At 34.0% G+C, this 22484-nt stretch overlaps 1 protein-coding gene across 1 annotated transcript; it reads right to left on the bottom strand.

Moving 5' to 3' along the window:
* Positions 1-220: 220 nt before the first annotated feature.
* Positions 221-22325, bottom strand: LOC119830799 (sodium-coupled monocarboxylate transporter 1-like). Its single transcript, XM_038353949.1, has 14 exons — positions 21721-22325; positions 18181-18387; positions 17366-17525; positions 14050-14115; positions 9810-9861; positions 9422-9489; positions 8323-8477; positions 7721-7861; positions 6253-6477; positions 5315-5496; positions 4674-4802; positions 3870-3985; positions 2852-3130; positions 221-2191 (listed from the first exon to the last, which is right to left on the bottom strand). The coding sequence occupies exons 2-14, from the start codon at positions 18378-18380 to the stop codon at positions 2165-2167; spliced, it is 1800 nt and encodes a 599-aa protein (XP_038209877.1). The 5' UTR covers positions 18381-18387; positions 21721-22325; the 3' UTR covers positions 221-2164.
* Positions 22326-22484: the final 159 nt, after the last annotated feature.

Genomic DNA, 22484 nt, shown 5'->3' with positions numbered 1-22484 from the left:
TCCAACCATTTCTATAACTACCCACCAACCACAGCTAATGCGTTCTGCCTAAACTTTCAACACATTCAAATGTAAAACAAGCCCCAACTTCTCAGCCACCTGTATTTACGTGACTCCCCATAATTTGATAACTTCGAGTTTTACAGAACAAATTGTCGAACGCCTTAAGAATATTACACTTGGTACGTCCCTTTCCGAATAGAAATTGAAATAATTACAGTTTTCTGCGTATATATTTATTAACAAAACGAGATTGTCATAACTTGTATAAAAGTACAGTAATACTTATGGTCCTTCCAAATTCAAAATTTCGATGACACTCATATTTTTCACACATTCACAGGTACCTTCATTTGCTTGTAAAATTTTTATGGAGGTAGCTGGAAAAATACCCAATAATTTAAACGTTCGTAATAGCATCGAATAATATAATTTAGAAAATAACTCCCGCCGCTTAACAAACTATTTTGACTTCACACATTTGGCACGTTTTCAATACAAATGCATTATCATTCTGAAAAATAATGTAAAATGGCATATTTAACAAAATATAAACCTGTTAAATTAAACAACATTATATATGTAAACAGTATGTGTGGCGTGTGATACATTTTAGAAATGTATATTTTATTGTCATTTCATTTATTTATTTATTTGTTGAGGTCCTTAGAGCACCTTCTGTATTTGAATATAAGCAAGAAACGAATGCTTCGATCATAACCTAGCATATAAGTAAGAGCACCATAAGAAACTTTTACAATCTACGTATATATATGAATACCACTTTAGTTCATACATATTTATATGTTAAAAATTAACTATTAAGTACTATTAAATACTGTTACGTTAAGGCACACGTGGTTTAAGTTATAGTGTAAACAAGAGTTCCGCCCGCGGCTTCGCTCGCGAGGAACAGAGATTTTTTTTATTACGTGGGGTTTAGAGAACACAGTGACATTTTTTAAAGACTTCAGATACTTACATGTGTGTGAGTGACATGTACAGTCACCCTAATTGTTTTTTCAAAAAAAAAAATAGCCTGTGAGTTGAAAGAAATGTTCCCACCATGGTCTATAACCATAATACGTCATTTTGTCCAAAATCTGTCAATTGCTTTTCACGTCATCGACGCACAAACAGACAAACAGAATGAATATAACCATTGTTTGGGTACAAAACATCCACATTGCATAGCAATTACATTTAAAATATTTAATATACAGAAATTGTCTGGTTACTGTCTTATTATATGTATAGATATGTATCATTTTCTATTTTAATTGAAATTTAACCAACTGCTCATGTATATAATTAAACTAGATAATTATTAGCATGTACAGTAATACATTACATAATATACATATTTCTTAACTCATTCGAGAATTTATCACATTTTTATATGCTACTTAATATTTTTTATAACGTATAGTGCAATCATTGATTTGAAAAAAAAACCTAATTGGTCCACTTTCTACAACTTCATTATAAATATATATTGGACTGCTAATATGAAAACAATACTAAACTGATGTATCACTGAATGGCTTTGATATTTCAATTATTAAATGTCTCAAAAGGACTCACCGCAGTATCAAGCACTCACATACATACATACATACAAATTTCTTTAAAAATTTACTCATATTAATACACATTTTTCTACTTTTCTACTAATAATCTACAATAATAAACTGATCAATTAAACTAGAACATACAGTCAAACTTAAGGCGAATTTATAACAAATAATAACATACTTATTTACTACCTAATTAAAATTTTAATTTAAACATTTCTTAATGCAAGCGGCAGCTAATTACAAATTTGTCTTTTTAAATATCCAGATATGTAACGATTAATGTATTGTATATAATAGTTAATACTTTTTAAATGAATGAATTTGTTTTAAAATTATGGTTGAGAATAAAATCTCAATTCAATTTAATAATGAACACTATGAAACAGTAATAATTGATTATTTAAATGAGCTCGCATTATAAATCGATATATAGACCATTTCATAATGAAAATTCATTAAAAATGGCAAAAATTTTAACACAAGTCATACATACATTAAATTATAAGACATTCTAAGCAAATTACATACAACAAACTCAACAATATAATCACAAGTCAACCTCTTATATAAATATATTTTAAAAACCTTCATCTTCTCTCAGCTGGTCTTTCAACCTGAAAAATAAAATAAACTATTAGCAAATTCTTGTATTGATGCTATTGCTATGAAAAAATTCGAAGGGTTCAACATTTATAAATGCCTTATCTATTCTCTACTAGCTGCGTCCCGCGGTTTCACCCGCGTTAGTCCGTATCCCGTAGGAATATCGGGATAAAAGTTGTCTATATGTTATTCCAGTTGTCCAGCTATCTACGTACCAAATTTAATTGCAATCGGTTCAGTAGGTTTTGCGTGAAAGAGCAACAAACACACACACATCTTTACAAACTTTCGCATTTATAATATTAGTAGGATTACCACAGTACATTTTGATAACATTTATATAAATTAAGACAATTCATATAAAATAAATTTAAATTCATGCCTTTATTTTAACCTTCTATTCATATCTTAATTGTGATTAAAACTATCCTTAAATTGGTTCCATACATATAAAATGCTATCGAATGCGGTCAGAGATAAGTTATGTTGACTAACATATTATGGCATGCCTTTAAATGGTTTTTCTCAGTATTTTACTAGAAAGCGCCCAAAGCGTCGCTATAGCAAGGCGAAGACGACTTTTTTCTGTCTATTCTTTGTATTCTTAACAGAAAAACCAGGCGCCATTTTGACATTGCCTTCGTTTGTCACTTTCAAAATCTTTACATTACCTTATTAACCATTCTCCCCAGGATAAGGGGTGAAGAAGGAGCCGGTGAGTCGATCTCCTTCACCGCCAACTTCCTTCGTATTTCCCCCGCTTTCTCGATACATTCTGGTGGGAGCCACCTCCACAGCACTGGGGTGAACAGCTCGGCATCCATCTTGGTGTCATCCCTCTTGTCACAGAACCAGCCCACAATGGCGCCCACTGTGACAGTGGCCAGGAGGCCGAGGGGAGCTATCCAGTGGTAGGATATCCGGAATAGTGGGAAAATCGTTTCCGGATCCTGTAGATGTTTAGTGAATTGTTTATTTATGAAGTGATTGTGTAAGAATTGCTTTTTAAAAGAAAATATAAATAAATTGAACTCATTGACTTCCATTGCATTAGGCGCAATAGCAATTAGAGATATAAATGGTTATGATGGAACCTCACGTGAACGTGATGTTATTGTGATAATAATATTTTTTTGTTTTTATCAATACTGTTAAGTAACCAACTCTTATATCTCTTTGCATTGTATAGGAAGGAAGGGAGGTGTAATACCTCCATCGGAAAAAAGGAGGATCCTTGACTATTCTACTGGCCGGCTGATAAAGCCCCTTGATGATACTGACGGAATGTTACCAATCCTTAACGATAATTACTATCGTTAAGGATTGGATAATTTTCGCTTTCGCGATCCAGATTACGTGTCCCTACAGCTTCTTAATTCTTTTCTCTATTGTCCAATGTTCCTCATAATATACCGACCACAGATTATTCAACTAACCATCAAACATTTTTAGATTAAAATAGCCAAGATCTTTAAACAAAACAATTTCTTAACTTATGATGCTGTTAGACGTCCAAATATCAAAAAACTATCAAAAAACTTATGAAAGAAAGAAATATGTAATTATATTTGGTAGAGTTATAGCATTACCTGTAGAAATGAAGATGCATTATATTATAAACTATGTAAGTATAGAATATATATATACATATTATACGTGATATACATATTATATAATAAAAAATCTTACGATAGCCATATTTTCCATAGTAAAAGACGCGTTTTTAGCGCAGGCCGCGTCGAACTGTAGCGGCGGCGCGCGCAGCCCCGCTGCCGCCGCCGCCTGCGTGCCCAGGGACGTCACACCTGCGCCGTGCGAATTGCGAACGTAAGTATATGGCAATAGGTTATACATTCGTTTGGATACAAATATTTGTTATCGTTTTAGTTTAAATAAGACAATTATAATATTTACCTTGATTGTATGTTAATTGGCCTCAAACACGTTAAAATATGTTCGAAACATTGGGATAATGTAGACGATTAATAAGATTTTTTGCAGTGTCAATTATAGGTGTGTGAAGTAAACAGTGACGAGGAACTACCTACTTGACGTGGAGGCACATCAAGTACTGTACTGCAAGGAGTGTGCAGGATACACTGCGACCGCTTAGTGTACCTTGCATACCGATGCGGTATGCAGTGTTCGGTATACAGTGTGCGATATGCAATATACAGTATACACTGTGCTGTATACATTGAGCAGTATGCGCTGTACGATATGAACTGTGCTATGTATTGAGTGGTATGCACTGTGTGAAATGCAGTGTGGCGCATGCACTGTACTATGCACTGTAATGTGCAGCGCTTACTGTACTTGTGGAGCGTGCACTGTACTGTGCACTGCAGTGTGCAGTATGCAGCATGCACTGTACTGTGCACTGCAGCGTGCAGTGTACTGTGCACTGCAGTGTGCAGTGTTCACCATGTACTGCAGTGTACAGTATGCGTGTGCAGCGTGCACTGCACTGTGCACTGCAGTGTGCTGGCGTACCGGCGAGCAGCGCGCCGGCGATGCCGCCCGCGAGCGCGCCGCGCGGGCCGACCCACCAGCAGCACATGCCCAGCGTGAAGATGCCGCACGTCGCGCTCGCCGCTATCGCCGACAGCGCGGTCGCCACACCTGCGCCACGTATCCTCTTATTAATAACACGATAAATGACCGATCTATCGTTTCAGTATTTTAATCTGAACTTTGAAATTAAAAACTAATGCTGAATATCCTATCTAGCCAGTGCAATGGGCGAGCCAGGGAAATTAGCATGTCGCTGACGCCATTGCTGATTGTGTTTAATAAAACAACAATTTTCAAAACGTTCAAAAAATTCATTATCTATATTTCTTTATATACATAAATATCTCGTGTGAAGAGTTTGTTTGTTTCAACGCTCTAGTCACAATACTGGGCCGATTTAGATGAAAATTCGTATAGAGATAGTTTGAGACCCGAGGGACATTTGGTTTTGTCTCAGAAATCCCACAGGAACAAAGAGAATCATGCAGGAAAATCCCGGAACTATCCATCTTTTCCATTGACTACGAGACCTGCAAAAGCGAAGCCATAGGCGGAAAGCCAGTTAATTAATATATAGAATATGATAGGATATACAATTTAACAGATCAGTCAGTACTCACCCAGCACGCCGCCCAGCTTCTCGATGACGACCAGCATGAGCACGGACACGACGGCCAGCACAGCGGTGACGGAGCGCGCCAGCACGCCCTCCACCAGCGGCCGGAAGCGCACCTTCAGCCAGCCGTGCATCAGGTCCTCCACCACCACCAGCGCGCACGCGTTCAGCACCGCGGACAGCGAGCTGGAGGCATACCGCCGTTATAACCCGGGATATTTGTCCACAGCCCACAGGAAGCCCACACCACCCGGGATATATGTCATGGAGCCCACACCACCCGGGATATTTGTTGTGGAGCCCACACCACCCGGGATATTTGTCATAGAGCCCACACCACCCGGGATATTTGTCATAGAGCCCACACCACCCGGGATATTTTTCACGGAGCCCACACCACCCGAGATATTTATCATGGAGCCCACACCACCCGGGATATTTGCCATGGAGCCCATACCACCCGGGATATTTGTCATGGAGCCACACCACCCGGGATATTTGACATAGCGAGCTATTAAGTGTTCCGGTGTAGGATGTAAGTTAGTCATGTTCCTACTGAGTTAGTCATACAATAAACGTCGATGAGAACACACGTGTCCCTCAATTGTTAAGCCCTGAGTTCCCGGCACATTTATTTAATAATTTTATGTACCACGCAAAATAAACAATGTTGCAAATATACAAAAAAAATCATATATATAGTACATAAGGTGTTTTGAAAAGAGTGAAAGAATGTGATGTAGGTAATACAGTTACAGATTTTATATTACTTTCAGGATGGATTGTCTGCCTGGGCGGTCAAATATTGGAAGTTAAATGAGACCACTCAGCATTATATTTGTTGTTGAGTGATTATCATATTTTACAAAAAAATAACCGAAATTGAAATGAAACACACCTTGAAAGAACCTATAAGAAAATCCATTCTAACGAAACTCTCACCTCAACCCAGCTCCGAACACTCCAGCCAAGAAAACCCCTGCCAACCCCGGCAGCCTCTGCGACTTCGAGACGAACGTCACAAAGGCTGGTAGAAGTCTGTCTTCCACTAAGGGTGAACCCCGGGGGTCACAGCCCCCTTGCACCCACGCGGTCCAAGCCGCTAAGCCACACCATACACAGAGGCTGATGGCGAACATTGCCCCAATGCAGAATATTCCTAACGCGCTGAAACAAGGAATCATATAAATGCTTCTGATACTTGGTTTCCAAAGGAGTAAACATAGATGTAAAAATCGTATTACGATGCCAAGTCATTGACAAGGTTTCGTCATAATAGGATTGGCCAGTGGTCGAAATTCGACCTCATTCTGACAACTCTCACCGGCGCGGACGTTCCACTGCACGTATTGCGGTGTATTACACATTCATATATATATTGTTGTACAAAACTGCGACGTATGAAGTGTATTGCATAGAACACTATCAAATATGTATATATAAGATGGCCGTGTAGGTAACCTAGTAACTACTCTAAGTACTGGAGCTGTTACTAAAAATTTGTGCATATTTGTTTCTGTTTTTCTATTTTACTGTATATTATGCTCTTGCAATGAAATATTAAATAGAGTCGAGGGTATCTATATATATTAATAGTATATCTGCTAGTGGAAAGTAGAACATAAGATATATTATATTGTACTTTACTTTTTTACTATATTATATTTTGATATTCAACCATATATAAATAAATACAATAAAGGCAGCACGACTTATAACTCAACTAATTCTAGACTTTATACGAGCATTAATGTTTTAAATTAATTTTTCCTTGTATCGTCAAGAAAAATGAACGCTTTATCAAAGTTGTATAGTCGATAAAATCGATTCATGTGGTTTTACATCATTAATAATCATAAATAAAGATTAATATTAGTTGCTATGTTGAGCGTACTTAAAAATTGTCTAAATCACGCCTCATTGGTATACTGACTAAATTAGTAAAAATTTTCCACAGCATAAGCTGTGACAATTGTTTGTTAATATGTTACCTACAATAATCGTTTGCCACTTGTTAATACATAGAAAAACAAAACATACATTATGAGTATTTATAATAATATTTATATTATAAACGCTAGTTTACCGTCCTAGGTACTATATACCTATATAGGTAATATAGTCCACGGTTTTTGCCACATAGTCCTGTTCCCGTGGGGATTTTCTTTATAAAAACTATCCTATGTTCTCTACCGAATTTAAATTGATCGATGGTTTAAGCCTGAAGAAGACACCGACTTATAGAACTACTTTCTCATTTAAAAAATTTGTAGGGATAAAATGCAATAATGTTGTTTGAAAAAGCCTAGTTTAGTTTATAAAGGGGGTATTAAAACTGAATAGTGCTGTGACATCGTCCAATGGAACCTGAAAACTCTATTAATCTATATAAAAATGACAAAAATCTTACGTAATCGCCTTCCTCTTGGTGGGCAGCGAGATATATCGCTGCACCATCGTTTGGTTCACGGAATTGAAGCAAGTCCAGTACAAGAAGCCGCCAACGATCGCGCCCCAGCCCGTCTGGCGCTCGTATGGGGAGAAACTCCAACTAAATTCGAGATCTAGTATGAACACTTTGGATATTTGTACCCTATTTAAGATTCCAAATGTCGTATCATGTCACGGTTAAGGATAAAGCTGAATTTTTAATTTGTCATTCATGCAAGTAATAAACCCACAGTTTTCTGCGTTGAATTTTACAATCAACTGTATTAGAAAGATAGAGGTTTGAGAATATAAATTCCCAAATTGATATTGACACGGATTAAGAAAAAAATAGACAAAATGTACATATGCATGTAGTCTCAGGTAAAATCTGTATCGATTAAATTAAACATGTAGAAAAAATAAAACGTTCTAGACCATATAACTATAAAATATTATTTTAAACATTTTTAAAACTGATGAAAAAAGTAAAAACCGAGGCATCGAACCTATGTATTGCATAGAAATTGTATAGTACTGAACGAGTAAAGCGAATCTAATCTAAATTAAGAAGACCTAACTTACTTGGATAAACGCAGTCTCCCAGACACATCAGCTGTATCAAGGACAGTAGCTATACCCCCCACCGCCAGCGTACCGGCTGTGGCCATCAGAACTATGCCGATGAACATTATCCCAGTTTGTACGGAATCCGTCCATACTACCGCGCGGAGACCTCCCTACACCAATAACATACACAAATCCTTAAAATTGACATAACAATACAGCATATCTATATAATGACTATATAATTATTTAATCTTCAATGGTGTGAGTTAAATTTCATATCTGTTCTACTTCCAGAAGTTTCCCCAGAGACACATCTTTATATAGAATTTGGAAGGATTATTTTTAGAGAGGACTAATTTACTTAAGACAGCACCAGTGAGCACAGCTAAAAACGGCGTTTTAACTTTCAGTTTAACAATGTCTATTTAATAAGGCCGTGTTATTACAAATAGAAGCTTGATTAAGGGTTTTGAAAAATATAAAATCAACCTAATGGCCTAGAAGTAACCTTTTTATAAAAGAAAATTTTAACTTCTCGAAAACTTTATAATAAAAATTATAGGCGTTGGCCACTATTCATAAAACCAGTTACAAATATGTTGGGCTTTTGAGGAGACATTAATAAAGACGCATAGTTCGATAATTCCAATGTCATTACAATGGTAAGAAATTTTTCGCTTGCTATGAATTGCATATCTGACAACCTTGTTTTTATTCTAGAATACCTTGACCTGATGAAAAATGTCGTCGTTGTATACATACACAATTATTTTATTAATAATATGTAGGTTAAATTATTCACACCATGATGAAAATAAATTTAGACCAGAAAGATAAAAGAAATTAATTTTGTCGCTTCAACAGAAATAAGAAATTATCATTAGAATGTTATTACTGTAATATTGCGATCTGGGCCTCAGTTGAAATCTCACAGTATACGATTTTTACTTAAAATGGCGTGACAATTAACCGTTTGCATTTCGAAGTAGCATGGGCGTCCGCGCTTTGCGAATTCTACAAGTTTTGATAGAACATATGTAGAAGGAAATTTACAATAGGTTTGTCATAAAATCGTAATAATTTACACAAATAATTTATATGACTATATACTTACTAGTGCAGTATAAAGGCCGCATATTAATACCATCGCACCGCCAACAGCGAAAACATTGAAACCTGTCACTGAAAATTTATTATCACATTAATTGAACACATATTTGAATATATTAAATCAACCTCACAAAAGAAACAAAATTTTTATGTGGTTTAGGTGAAGAGCAAAAAATATATACGAAAAATGCAAGTATTTCGTGACATTCTAAGGTTAAGTTTAAATTCTAGTTAATATTAGCATTTAATTATTTCCATAAGTTTTAAGATAATTCATAATAAGATAAATCTTTATTGTACACATAAAAATCATTGTGGGGTACTTTTATTAATAAAAAAAACCCCACAATGATTATTTAACCTTTTATTAATGAAAAAATAAATGACCTTACATTGGTTAAATGCCAAAGCTGGGACATATATCACCATCGGTAGGAACAGCACCTATTAACAATAATTTCTTATTATTTTCACCATTTAACGCGCTTTTAATAGCTTCTCCTATATATTTGTATGTACAATGTTTGTTTGTTACCTCCTAGAATGAGATACTCCGTTTGACTTGATTTTGACCCACTTTTAACGGAAAGATTTAATTGAAACTTTTTGCACTTCTCAAGTATCGATGACAATACAATAACTCCATGTTTTCATCTTATTATTCTGTTTAGGTTTGCGATCCTAATTGGAATTGGATTTTTTATCTCTACATAAGAGCAAGAAGACAGTTTGATTGATTCTATCATTAAAGTGCGCTTTTAAGCTTTTTTTAAAACTGTATTTATTATTTACTAGCTGCGCCCCGCGGTTTCACACACGTAAGTCCCCGTATCCGTAGGAACATCGGAATAAAAAGTTGCCTATATGTTATTCCAGTTGTCCAGCTGTCTGCGTACCAAATTTCATTGCAATCGGTTCAGTAAATTTTGCGTGAAAGAACAACAAACAAACACACATCCTTACAAACTTTCGCAATTATAATATTAGTAGGAAGTAGGATGACATGCATGTTCCTAAATATGCAATGCTGCACATTAAAAGGAACATATGGAGGGATTATGCCTCCCTACTGTAGGTAAAAATCTTATACCTTTAAACGAGCAGTTCTTGTATATATATGTATATATATATATATATATATATATATATATATATATATATATATATATATATATATATATATATATATATATATATATATATATATATATATATATATATATATATATTTATTTATTTATATATATATAATTGGAATCTCGGAATCGGCTCCATAAATATATCTCTAGGCTCGATAAATCGATCTAGCTAGGAATTTTTTTTAGAAAATGTCATATTCGTGTTTTATTCGTGTTTTTTTTTTCCTGACATCTATTGGTGAATAATAATACTATTTTGCTTCGTAGATAGCTGGACAACTGAAATAATACACAGGCACTTTTTATATCGATATATTCCTACGGGATACGGACTTACGCGGTTTCAACCGCGGGTCACAGCTAGTATTGTATAATGCATAGTATACACTATGTATGACTTTTCTTTTTTTTCCTCGAGTAAAATAATTATTTATTTATTACAATAGAATATATTAAAACGGGAATTATAATTTAGAAAAAAACTTTAATGGATGCCAAAGCATGACCTTAATTTGCTTTGATATTATTAAAGGACACTGTTTCAACTATCTCGGATCGCATCATAACTTCTTGAACTAAGTGACTGAGTCATCTAATAATAACTGATGGTAAGCTGTCTGATAATAACACGGCAAAACTGATAGAAGCATATGGTGTACATAATCACGTTTGACTGCAATCGTACTACTGGATCGTCAAAAGAGAAGTTCCCAATAATTAATAGTACTTCATATTTTACAGATACGATTATATTATTAACTAGCTTTTGCTCCCTGCTTCGCACGCGTTCAATTCGCAATAGTATAAAAGATGTTATTATACACATAAATCTTTATCTTAAATCACTCTTGAAAAAAAAAACCTCATTAAAATCCGTTGCGTAGTCTTTAAGACTTAAGCATACATAGGGACATATGGATAGACAGAGAAAGCGACTTTGTTTTATAGTAGTGATTAACTATGTTTCAGTATATTTGTCCATCCAGCCCGATTATCATCAGGCGAACATCAGCTCGGTTGCCCGCTTTTGTTAAATATTATAGTATGTTTTTAACAATGTAGAAGTGCCCAAAGTTAATACACGCTTTCCTTTCATAAATATGCAATTCTACATACTAATTAATAAAAAATGTCCTCTCACAAGACGAGAGAGTAGATTATCCAAATACATTTTCTTATAAATTCAATGTATCCCTTTTTATCAACTAGCAAAAATCGCACCTCGGATTAACCTAATTGGTTACGATATTGCCCAATTGTTTGCCATATTGCCTCTGCGCAAAGAAACGCACAGCCATTTAATTTAAACTAGCATCCACTATTAATAATTTAAAAACATCCGCATTGTACAATGTACACCAGTGACTAGACAAACAATAATTATGACGTATTTGACAGTATACGCGCTCAATTGATGTGATCGCTACGGTACTCATGCCCACGTTGCGTCTAACGTGATGTGCTGGTTTTGATTTCGAACAGTCGATTGAAAGATCATAGAATTGTGACACTATTGTTTTATTGTAATGGTTATATATGTAGAATCAACATACAGAGCTATTTGTACCTTATACTCAATGTAAGACGGATTAATATTCTTTTTAATAATACATACAAAAGTGTCCTATTATACAAAAGTGCATAGGAGTGATCACTGAAATAGGTATAAGCAATCACATATTACATTAATTTCAATAAATAGTCTATACCAGAAAACGTTGTTAATGATTATTATAAAAGTAAGTTTTTTTTATTCTTGAGAAGTATCAAGCACGTACAGATTAACTTATATAAGGCGGCAAAATTAAATTCTTGAATTTTGCAATCCATTGTTTTATTACAGCCATAAAATTGCAATATCCAACAGTTTCTTTATTTGTTTAAAGATTGCTCGTAAATGACGATTGCTAATTTCATGCTTCAACAAAGTTTATCGATCACGGGCTTTATGCTATTATTAACAACAATTTTTTTTAATTACACCAGGAGACTTTATTAGACCGATGTAACGCCATTTTCCTCTATAAACAAGTTATAGTGTTTGTTTCGAAAGGAAAATCTCATTAAATTATATCCGTTTCTATGCAGAGATAATTATTATTCACACATGGAATATATATTAAAATTCAACTCTTACACGCATACGCGTAACTCTCTATACTTTTGATTTTCTTACGTCAGACGCTCCTAATAAATAACAATAGATATTAAATGATAACAACAAATATCACGAGACATAAAATCCCTGAATAAATATACCATACGGCTTAATAATCATGACGCTTTCATAATAACTCATTAAAATAACAATCTTAACATAATAATCACTTTATATGAAATATTTTAATAAACAGAAAAAATGATATTGAAGCGAGATTTGAACCCGCGTCCTACTACATGTGCCATTAATTCTGTGGTCCTACACCTTATCATGGCCATGCTTTACACCACCTCACAATTTTTCTATTACATATATAAATTGTTACCATTATTCACAACTTGCATTTTATACTACTAGCTGCGCCCCGCGGTTTCACCCGCGTAAGTCCGTATCCCATAGGAATATCAGGATATAAGTTGCCTATATGTTATTCCAGTTGTCCAGCTGTGCACGTACCAAATTTCATTGCAATCGGTTGAGTAGTTTTTGCGTGAAAGAGCAACAAGCGCACACACATCCTTACAAACTTTCGCATTTATAATATTAGTAGGAAGGATAATAAAAATATAATTGTTTCGATTGATTTTGTCTAATTCTATCTTTGGGTCCATCGATCGGCTAACAAACAATTTATTATGTTTGTGTGACGTCAATCCACGAGCAAAGTCCGTCTATGAAGAAGCGAATGACCCCAGCGTTATTGTAAAATGAATTGCTGATTACTTATTACCTTAAATAATACCTGGCACGAATTTATTTGCATACAAATTAGATATATTCTTGTAGTGCTAACCTACTAACATGATATTGTCGTATTATGTAATTTTCGTTTGTGTAAATGAGAATTTATATAGTGTTGAGATGGAAACCTAAAATGCAAGTATTCAGTCTTCAAGTAAAACTAGGCTTTATTTAGGATTTAAAAATCACGCTACAATAAAAACATATACCCATTATTGTTTCCGTGAATATAATTTTACTGGATTGGATCAACTAACTACGCCCTGTGGTTACACCCGCGTAAGTCTGTATCCCGTAGGAACATCGGGATGAAAATTACGTATGTGTTATTCCAGATGTCCAGCTGTCTACATACCAAATTTCATTGCAATCGGATCAGTAGTTTTTGCGTGAGAGAGTAACAAACATACCATACACATACACATACATCCATCCTCACAAACTTTCGCATTTATAATATTAGTAGGAAATAGGATTGAAAAGTTATAACAATAAAAATACTACTCCTTGCGCGAGGTTTTAAGAAAATATTTATGATGCGTGCATGTTATTAATATTGCAGAAATAAATTAAACAAAAAATAATACGTACTTCGTCCAAAAGAAACAATATAGATGCAACGGCTCGCACATGTCGGTTAAAACGCAACTGGAGATACTGAAATAAAACAAAAGCGTGAATAACAATATCTATATCGCATGCATATGAAGATGTGGATAATATATATACTTAATAGTGGATTCTGGGTAGAACTTAAGTAGGTATATTGAAGTGAAACTTCTTTAGAATCGTTGTGATTTCAAACCTGATGCAACGGAAAAAACGACAGGTAAGAGACACAAATACAAAAATGTGTAGAATGAAGCAGGCAAAGAATGAGACAGAAATATACATACTATTTTATATTTTACTAGCTGCGCCCCGCGGTTTCACCCGCGTAAGTCCGTATCCCGTAGGAATATCGGGATAAAAAATAGATGTTGGCCGATTCTCAGACCTACCCAATATGCTTACCAAATTTCAGAGGAATCGGTCAAGCCGTTTCGGAGGAGTATGGCAACGAAAACTGTGACACGAGAATTTTATATATATAAAGATATATATTCATCTCATTATTTTGTCGATTTTGTGAAGTTTCACTTCTGTCGTATGTGAATCGCACACACGAAGTTTTTTATAAGTGATACAATTATTTGAAACAAGCGGTGCGTCCCGGCTCCACCCGTGGTACGTCTTGTCAGCATAAGAACATTTGGCATTTCAATATATTTAGGGAGTCGAGCATGCTTTGGCACGAATTGGGCCATCTCGCACCGGGGAAGTACCACACCCCTTTCTTTCTGTTTATTGCACAATAAAATCTTTACTTCTTTATCAATGATTGAGATTTTTTCCTTTGTTCAGACGCTCTGACCTCAGGAAGTACTTGACCGATATCAAATTCACCGTTGACATTATGTACGTGATCCATAAATGCTATCGGAGTATCTGACTGAAATCCCTCAAGGATCTCTATATCATGAATGTACCACGGGCGGTCCATTACGACTATATAGTAGAAAAATACTTCGTTTCATCTATTATTGTTATCTACAATGCAAACAAAGCTTAAATGGTTATGTATCAAGAAATTTTCGGTCGTTCTTTGTATTTGCTAGAACATTGACCCCTGACCGTCATCACCCAATGCGCAGTGAAAATGTATCATATGTGACTGGATTGGATCACTGCCCAATCAATCTATTTACTATTTATACTGCGCATACAATTCCCGAGAGTTTAAAGGACGAAGTCATCACCGTCGAGACAACATCAAAATATTGACATCTCAGTAATGGAGTTATATCCATAATACTCAAACATTCTCAAAATATGTTACATCTTGGTGCATGAGTAATAATGTTAATCCCCACTAACACTAACAAAGAGGAAACTTTTGTATTTTTGTATGTTTGTAACGTTTTCACGCAAAACCTACTGGGCCGATTTCATAAATTCTTACACTATTGGAAAGTTGCAACTTCACTGTATGTCATTCGCTATACGCTCCTCATATATATATACCTAGGGCGAAGTCGAAGCGAACAGCTAGTGTGTTATATCGTTTTGCAAGAAAACGATGTTTAGAACATTAGTTAATGAAATAAAAACTAAACTCAAACATTTTTTTTTTTATTGTGTCTAAATTGAACTATTATGTACTGTATCGGGAAGACACAGACTCCTGAAACACAGCGAAAGCTATATTAGGAGTCTGGGTTTCATGTTCTATGTGATTTATAATTTGTTCAATAAATGATTTTTATTTTATTTTTATTTTTTATCTTTACAGAGGGATAATATCACACCTTTCACATTGATTGTAATAGCAACATAGAAAGAAAGAAAGAAAGAAAAAACATATATTTGATGGACATGACATGATACAAAACATTGAAGACATACATAATTACACCTTAACAATAATAAAACGTTTCATACCGCCACCAAAAAGGATCTAATTCAGCGTTTCCTAGGAGAGCTTCTAGCACTGGTTTTCAATTAGACCCAAAAAAAAGACCATGTCATACATTTTTTTATTAAAAGTATTCGTCCTTTAGCTTAAATATCAACATATTAAAAGCCATGATATGTCGATGAGAAAAGGAAGTAATTGTTGATCAAATCCCATATAAGATCATGATGGATTACTAGAATAATAAGGTGGTAAATTATTTAGTTATGATAACCCCCAAACGTGATGCAATTGATGTATATGCAGATTAGATAGCACATGACATCATCGACCTAACATTTTAAGGCAAACTCTGCTCGTGTGTTTAACGCGGAAGAAATTGCATATAGATAACACATCTTACATAATACAGACATAATATATAATACCCATATATACATGGTAACGACGCTACAATAACATAGAAATGTCAACATAGTTTTATGAATTAACGTAAAAGTAAACACTGCTTCGTTATTATAAACTGATCTTGTGTGTTTATTGGATTACTCATATTATAAAAGCGAATGAGTATTTGTTTGTTTATCGTTAGATCACCTCGCAAGAGAGCGATTTTCACCCGACGACCAAAAAACGAAGAAGGTTTTCAACTACATACTTAATAACTGTGTCGGTTTTCAACCGCTTGATTGTGATTCGATTGAAATTATTATTTTTGTGTTAGATAGGAAATTTGGTCAAATTTTAAAATTTGGACTGCAACCTCCAGGATATTGGTGACCTTTATTAGTAGAAAAGAATTATGTATTAATGTAAGTAAGCTTTTTTTTACTTTTTACCGAGGTTAAACATAAGCGATGTTAAACCCCGGTTCCTATGGGTATTTTCTTTAGACCACGCGGGCGAAGACACGTACGGAAAACTGTAGTACTGAAGTAGGTACTAAAGAAAAAGGCAAGTATGATGTAAATTCAACAAATTACGTAATTAATATCCACGATTAGACATGTTAATACACTGTGTAAGCAATTTATCAAATTGACGTGTGATCATAGAGTTAGGTAATATATCAAAATTAAGTATAATTCAGAAGTTTAAGACTCAATATGCATTCAATGCCTTCAATATATAAAGTGACAGAATGCTGCTTATATATACTATTCAACCAGCCGTTGCCCGCGGCTTCGCACGGTTTAATTCGGAACAGTTTAGTAGATGTCATTATACATATAAAACCTTCCTCTTGTATCGCTCTATGTATTAAAAAAAATATCAAAATCCGCCGCGTAGTTTAAAAGATTTAAGCATACATAGGGACATATGAACAGAGAAAGCAACTTTGTTTTATACTATGTAGTGATGTTTTTTCCTCTTGTACGTTACATACCTTTAATTTTTGTCAATAATTTACTAAGGTAAAAGTAAGAAGAATCTATAATTTTACTGTCTCACCTCATATGAGGACGATAGCCTCAAAGTGCAGAACACTGGCAGATACACAGTAGCAACAACCAAGCAGCTGAGGCATACACCGACAATCACGAGCCAATACTGGGTGCCGTAGTTGTATGTCTCTGCTGGAGTACCCAAAATAGTGACTCCTGACACGTAACTGCAAAAATTTTAAGTTTAACATTACCATTTTCTGGGTGTTGGCGTCGAGCACACTTCGATAGGAATTGGGCAGGCTCGCACCAAGAGAGATACCATACTAATACAGAAGGGAGAGGTACCACACTACATGGACAGTGGTGATCGCTTACCATCAGGCGAACGAACAGCTCAATTTCCCGCTTTTTCAAAAAAAAAGGGTTATGCCTTAAAATAGGTTAGCCACAGATTGATATAGGCTACTTTTTACAATGATGATCCGTTTTATAATTATCGTATCGTATACATATTTTTTATGTATACTAATTATCACTTATTCTATCTATCTATTTCTATCACTTTCTTAGATCCTTTGTTATATATTTTAACAAGGCGCCCATTTAAAATTCTCCATTTTTTTATTTAATAGCATTTAAATGAGGCTGTAATTAATGACAAGTAATTGAAACGCAATAACTCTACGATTTTCTAATGATATTTTGAGTATAGCGTCATTATAATGCATTTCTTGTATCATGATTTAAATTTAAATGTATCATTAGAGAGTTACCATAACACAAAACATTCATATGCGCAAACTGCAAAGGAATTAAGTTGCAACATCTTAAATATTGTTTTCATATCTTACTACCTAGCGATAATTTCCATATTATTACCTAGCTATAAGCGACATAGCCACTGGAAACGTGGACATAGATCTGCCTCCAAGAAGATAGTCCTTGAGATCAACAATTGCCTTCGATCGTGAGCCAATAGCGCTGTACCAGAGTCCGCCGGCACAGGAGAAGGCACAAAGCACACCAAAGGCGACATAATCACCCACGCCGAAACCTCCCTCGGTCATAGTAAACCCCATTGTGAATCTGGAAATATAATTATAACTTTAGTCGAACTAATATTTCTTAATAACCTACGAATCTTAATCTATTTTGAATTTCAGGAACAAACTTTTCTATTTGCAAATGTAAAATTTGCATCGAGTAGCTTATCTTTACGGCACAGATTAATTCTGCTATCTTGACGTCTCAAATCGGTTTGATCGTAAAACCGGATTGTTTAACAGTATTTTTAAAGTCATGTTGGTAAGTTAAGTGGGTAGCTACATTTAATTTCCTACTCATAAACTATCTATGATGATTTTTAATTTAATTTAAATATAGTTTATTTTTAATAAAAAACAAAACCACACGTAAATGGGACCACATGGGAGGCACCCAGTTTCAAAACAAAAATAATCGTTTAAATCGGTTCGTCCCGTAAAAAGTTATCGAGATAACAATTGAATTGATAACCTTCTCTTTTGTCGGTTGAAAAACTAGTAAACAGCACGATTCAATGATAGAATCAATTAAATTGTCTCACTTGCTCTTAAACAGAGTATACGTAAGGAAATTATTAAATCCTTGCGATCGTAATGAGGATAAACAAACTCAAAAAATTACTGTATTGTCAACGATCCTTTATAAGTGTACAAAGTTGAATTAATTCTGTACGCTTGAAAAGCGTCAAAATCGAGTCTATATGAGTCAGTTACAAACATACAGGTAAAGCTAATAAGAGCGGTTAAAAAAATGTTTAAATTAGCGACTTACAAATTGTGTAATTATATCAGCATATGCTGATAACAATAAATATAATGGTTTAAAAAAACTAAAAAACACGCTTTAACAAAAATCATATTTTGCAAATTAAAAACTGGAATAATTTTATCAAATTAGTGTATCGTTATCGGCCCTCAATAAATCTACAAAGTTTGAACGAAATCTGGCCGTTTAAAGTGAGTCAAAATCGCGCCCAAAGAAGTCGGTTACAAACAAACATACAGGTGAAGCTAATAAAAAGCGTGTAAAAAATCACCATTATTTAATGCAGTTTTCAATATTAGATATATTTGTACTTTGCTTACTGCTTTTGCACATCCGCTTTGAATATTATCCTTTCTTTTCCTTATATTTATTTTAACCAATTTCCACCACTAACAAATGAATAATTAAAATAATCTAACTATCGACTGTTAGAAGCGACTATCAGAATTCAATGAAAACGATTGCAACCTTACTTCCGTTTCGCGCGAGAACCAAACAATTCAATATTCCACTATAAATCTCGCTTGCAGATTCATGAAACACGATATTATCTATGATTAAATCTTAAAAGATATGAACTTGACCTCGACGAGTCCAAAGTACGAGTATCTTTTTATAGAACAAATTTACACTGAACAATGAAGACAATATGCTGTTGACATAGAATTACATCAACATTCTATGGATAAACTTCCATTATTACCATACACTTTAATGCATATAATAAAAACTGCCTGAATGAAACTACAATAAGGATGACGCACTTGTACTATGTATTACACTTTATACATACGATATTTATAGCAGCTTGGTAATATTTTAAACGTTTCAGGTACCAATGGCTGACTGCAATCTACACTTATATTATAAAGAAGCAATTTTTCTATGTTTGTAGCGTTGTCACGCAAAAATCATTGAACCGATTTCATAAATTCTTTCACCGTTAGAGAGTGCAACATCACTGAACGATATAGGCCGGAAGCCGGGGCGAACAGTTAGTAAATAATATAGTAAAAATAGCCTACTTATGTGTAAACTGTAACTTCAGTAAACAACGCTTTTACATAGGTAAATATTGAAAAAAAAAATACATAAAGATTTCACTATTTAAAACAACTATATCGCTGTAACGTCAAAACAAAATCTCGCGGCTAAAGAAATTTTTCCAAGCAACATTCATAAGCACAGGCCGTTAATTTGCATTAGTTACAGAGTAAATCTTCCTTTTGTAAGACTACACGTGTGGTTAAAATACGTACATCACTTATTTATAGTGACTTGACGACTTATTCCTATTCAGGAGGATGTAATCTTTAACAATCGAAGCATTAAACGTAACAATTACGATGTGACGTAAGAGCTAATTGAAATTAGTTAATTAATTAAAATCTATTAGCTTTCCAATAAAAGTAAGTGTACAAAAACATGCATTCACAGAATAAATTTCATAATAATTACTAATTAATTAATTTAAATTCGTATTTATTAATTTTCTTTTATAGCTTCTTTAATGCTGAAGCGAATGCAACGCAGATTGCAGGATTCGATTCTGTGCCATTCGTTCGCTCGCTTGGCTCAAAGTGCGATGAATCTTGCGCATTTATTATTTTTCATTATCTTTTCCTTAATAGGAAAACATGCTTTCATACATGATCTTATAATAAACTTTAATATATATTATGTGTAGCTGTGAGATTCTGTTGTTATTGCAACCCCAAAAAAAAACAGTCGATTTAAGTATTTTTAATGGACTTCAAAAAAAGGGAGTTATAAATTCGATGTATGATGTTACATACATCGCTAACGTAATATTATGAGAATTTAAGTTTTTTGGATATGCCAGTCCTTAACAGCTTTTGTGCGTGTATGTTTGTTTGTTTGTATGTCTAAGCATAGCTCAAAACCTGGAAGTGGGATAGAAATTATTTCTTTATTTTTTACTTGAGTTGGATATGCAACAACTTAGGGTTCCGCGCAAGTTTCCTCAAAGTCGGTTCAGTAGTTTTATGGAAATTACAAGGAGAACAACGTCACAACGGCTTCCACTGATGTCGAAGTTTTTTGTTTTAAACCAACTTTACCAAATTAAACCAATCAAACCAACCGGAATTAATTCCGGATATTTTAATTGATTATGTATAATTTAAAAATTCCTCTACGTGATAACCTCAAAGTGAACTATACCTTTTGGATTCACTCTATCAAAATATGACCCCACACACCCAAAAGAAAAAAAAAAGTCGTTTAGAATATAAAAAAAATAACAATGAAATATGTTTTACTAAATAACACATTTTAGTAATAAGCTGTCTTGGTTGTACGAAATACATTATGATAAAAATTCATTTCTTTGTATGCTCAACAAACACAGATCAAGGTCATAGAGTTTAATAGGTAAATAGGTATAGAATAAATATCTAGAAATCCTCTCAACCACACAATCGACTATTAACTTCGAAACTTGTTTACCGCATACCAATGTAAATCGTGAAATGATCGTGATTTTATGAACGAGACATAATATCTGAAAGTTTATTTTCGTTTCAAAAATACAATAATGAAATTGCTATATCTCATTTTAAAAATATATGCAATTCGCTTTTGAAATACCTTTGTAAATTGATTATTTATCAACACGAATTAAACACATGCGGAAGTAGACGGTAAATTCTTCACATAAATGGTGTTTTGCCAATGATACGAGGGCATATGCATGTATTGACACACTACAATGTCAACTAGTCGATACATTTAAACTACTTTCACTCCACATCACAAACACAACTTCTATCGCGGGAACTTAAATATTATGAGATACAACACGGCATTTCACATCCAAATATCTATAAAAACTGCTCAAATTTCCCGCGCCCATAAGTCACTGATTAAAATGTCAATGTCATTTCGTTTCACTATCTTGTCAAACAAAATTATCACTCGCGAAATATTTAGATACGAAGCCACGGTGTCTTCAAATAATTTTGTAAAATTGTCTCAAGGTGCTGCAGAAGGTCATAAATGAATGTGTTAAACATTAAAACTTGGTTCAACAAATTTAAAAACAATTACATTCTGACTTGTATTGTGACAAACACATCGATAACCAGCTGTTTAATAAAACACAGTATACAATTCTGAATTCACATCCGAGATTCGTCAATCGCGTACATTAACGCCATCTATGGACTCTCGCTCAAATTTTTCTAGATGTCGAACTGTTTTATCGACATCCACATATAAAATGTTGGAAGAATAAAATTAATTAAATTATATAAATAATAAATATACAAATACATAGACGAATCTAAAATGTATTGAATATAAAATTATATAAAAATAAATTTATGAAAAAGAATAGAGTTATTTTTCCCTTC

The sequence above is a fragment of the Zerene cesonia genome, chromosome 1 (genome assembly GCF_012273895.1).
Source record: "Zerene cesonia ecotype Mississippi chromosome 1, Zerene_cesonia_1.1, whole genome shotgun sequence".
Classification (NCBI taxonomy): Eukaryota; Metazoa; Arthropoda; class Insecta; order Lepidoptera; family Pieridae; genus Zerene; species Zerene cesonia.
This window is presented reverse-complemented; position numbering and strand designations above follow the sequence as displayed.

What these genes read in the sequence shown, in the direction of transcription:
- LOC119830799 (XM_038353949.1), bottom strand. Translation starts at nt 18,380, where the DNA reads ATGGGGTTTACTATGACCGAGGGAGGTTTCGGCGTGGGTGATTATGTC. An exon ending in TATTGTTTCTTTTGGACGAA is followed by an intron (nt 9,862 to 14,049) that starts GTACGTATTATT and finishes TATTGTTAATAG; the next exon opens with GTGCTGTTCCTACCGATGGT. An exon ending in GAAGCTGGGCGGCGTGCTGG is followed by an intron (nt 4,803 to 5,314) that starts GTGAGTACTGAC and finishes TACGTGGCGCAG; the next exon opens with GTGTGGCGACCGCGCTGTCG.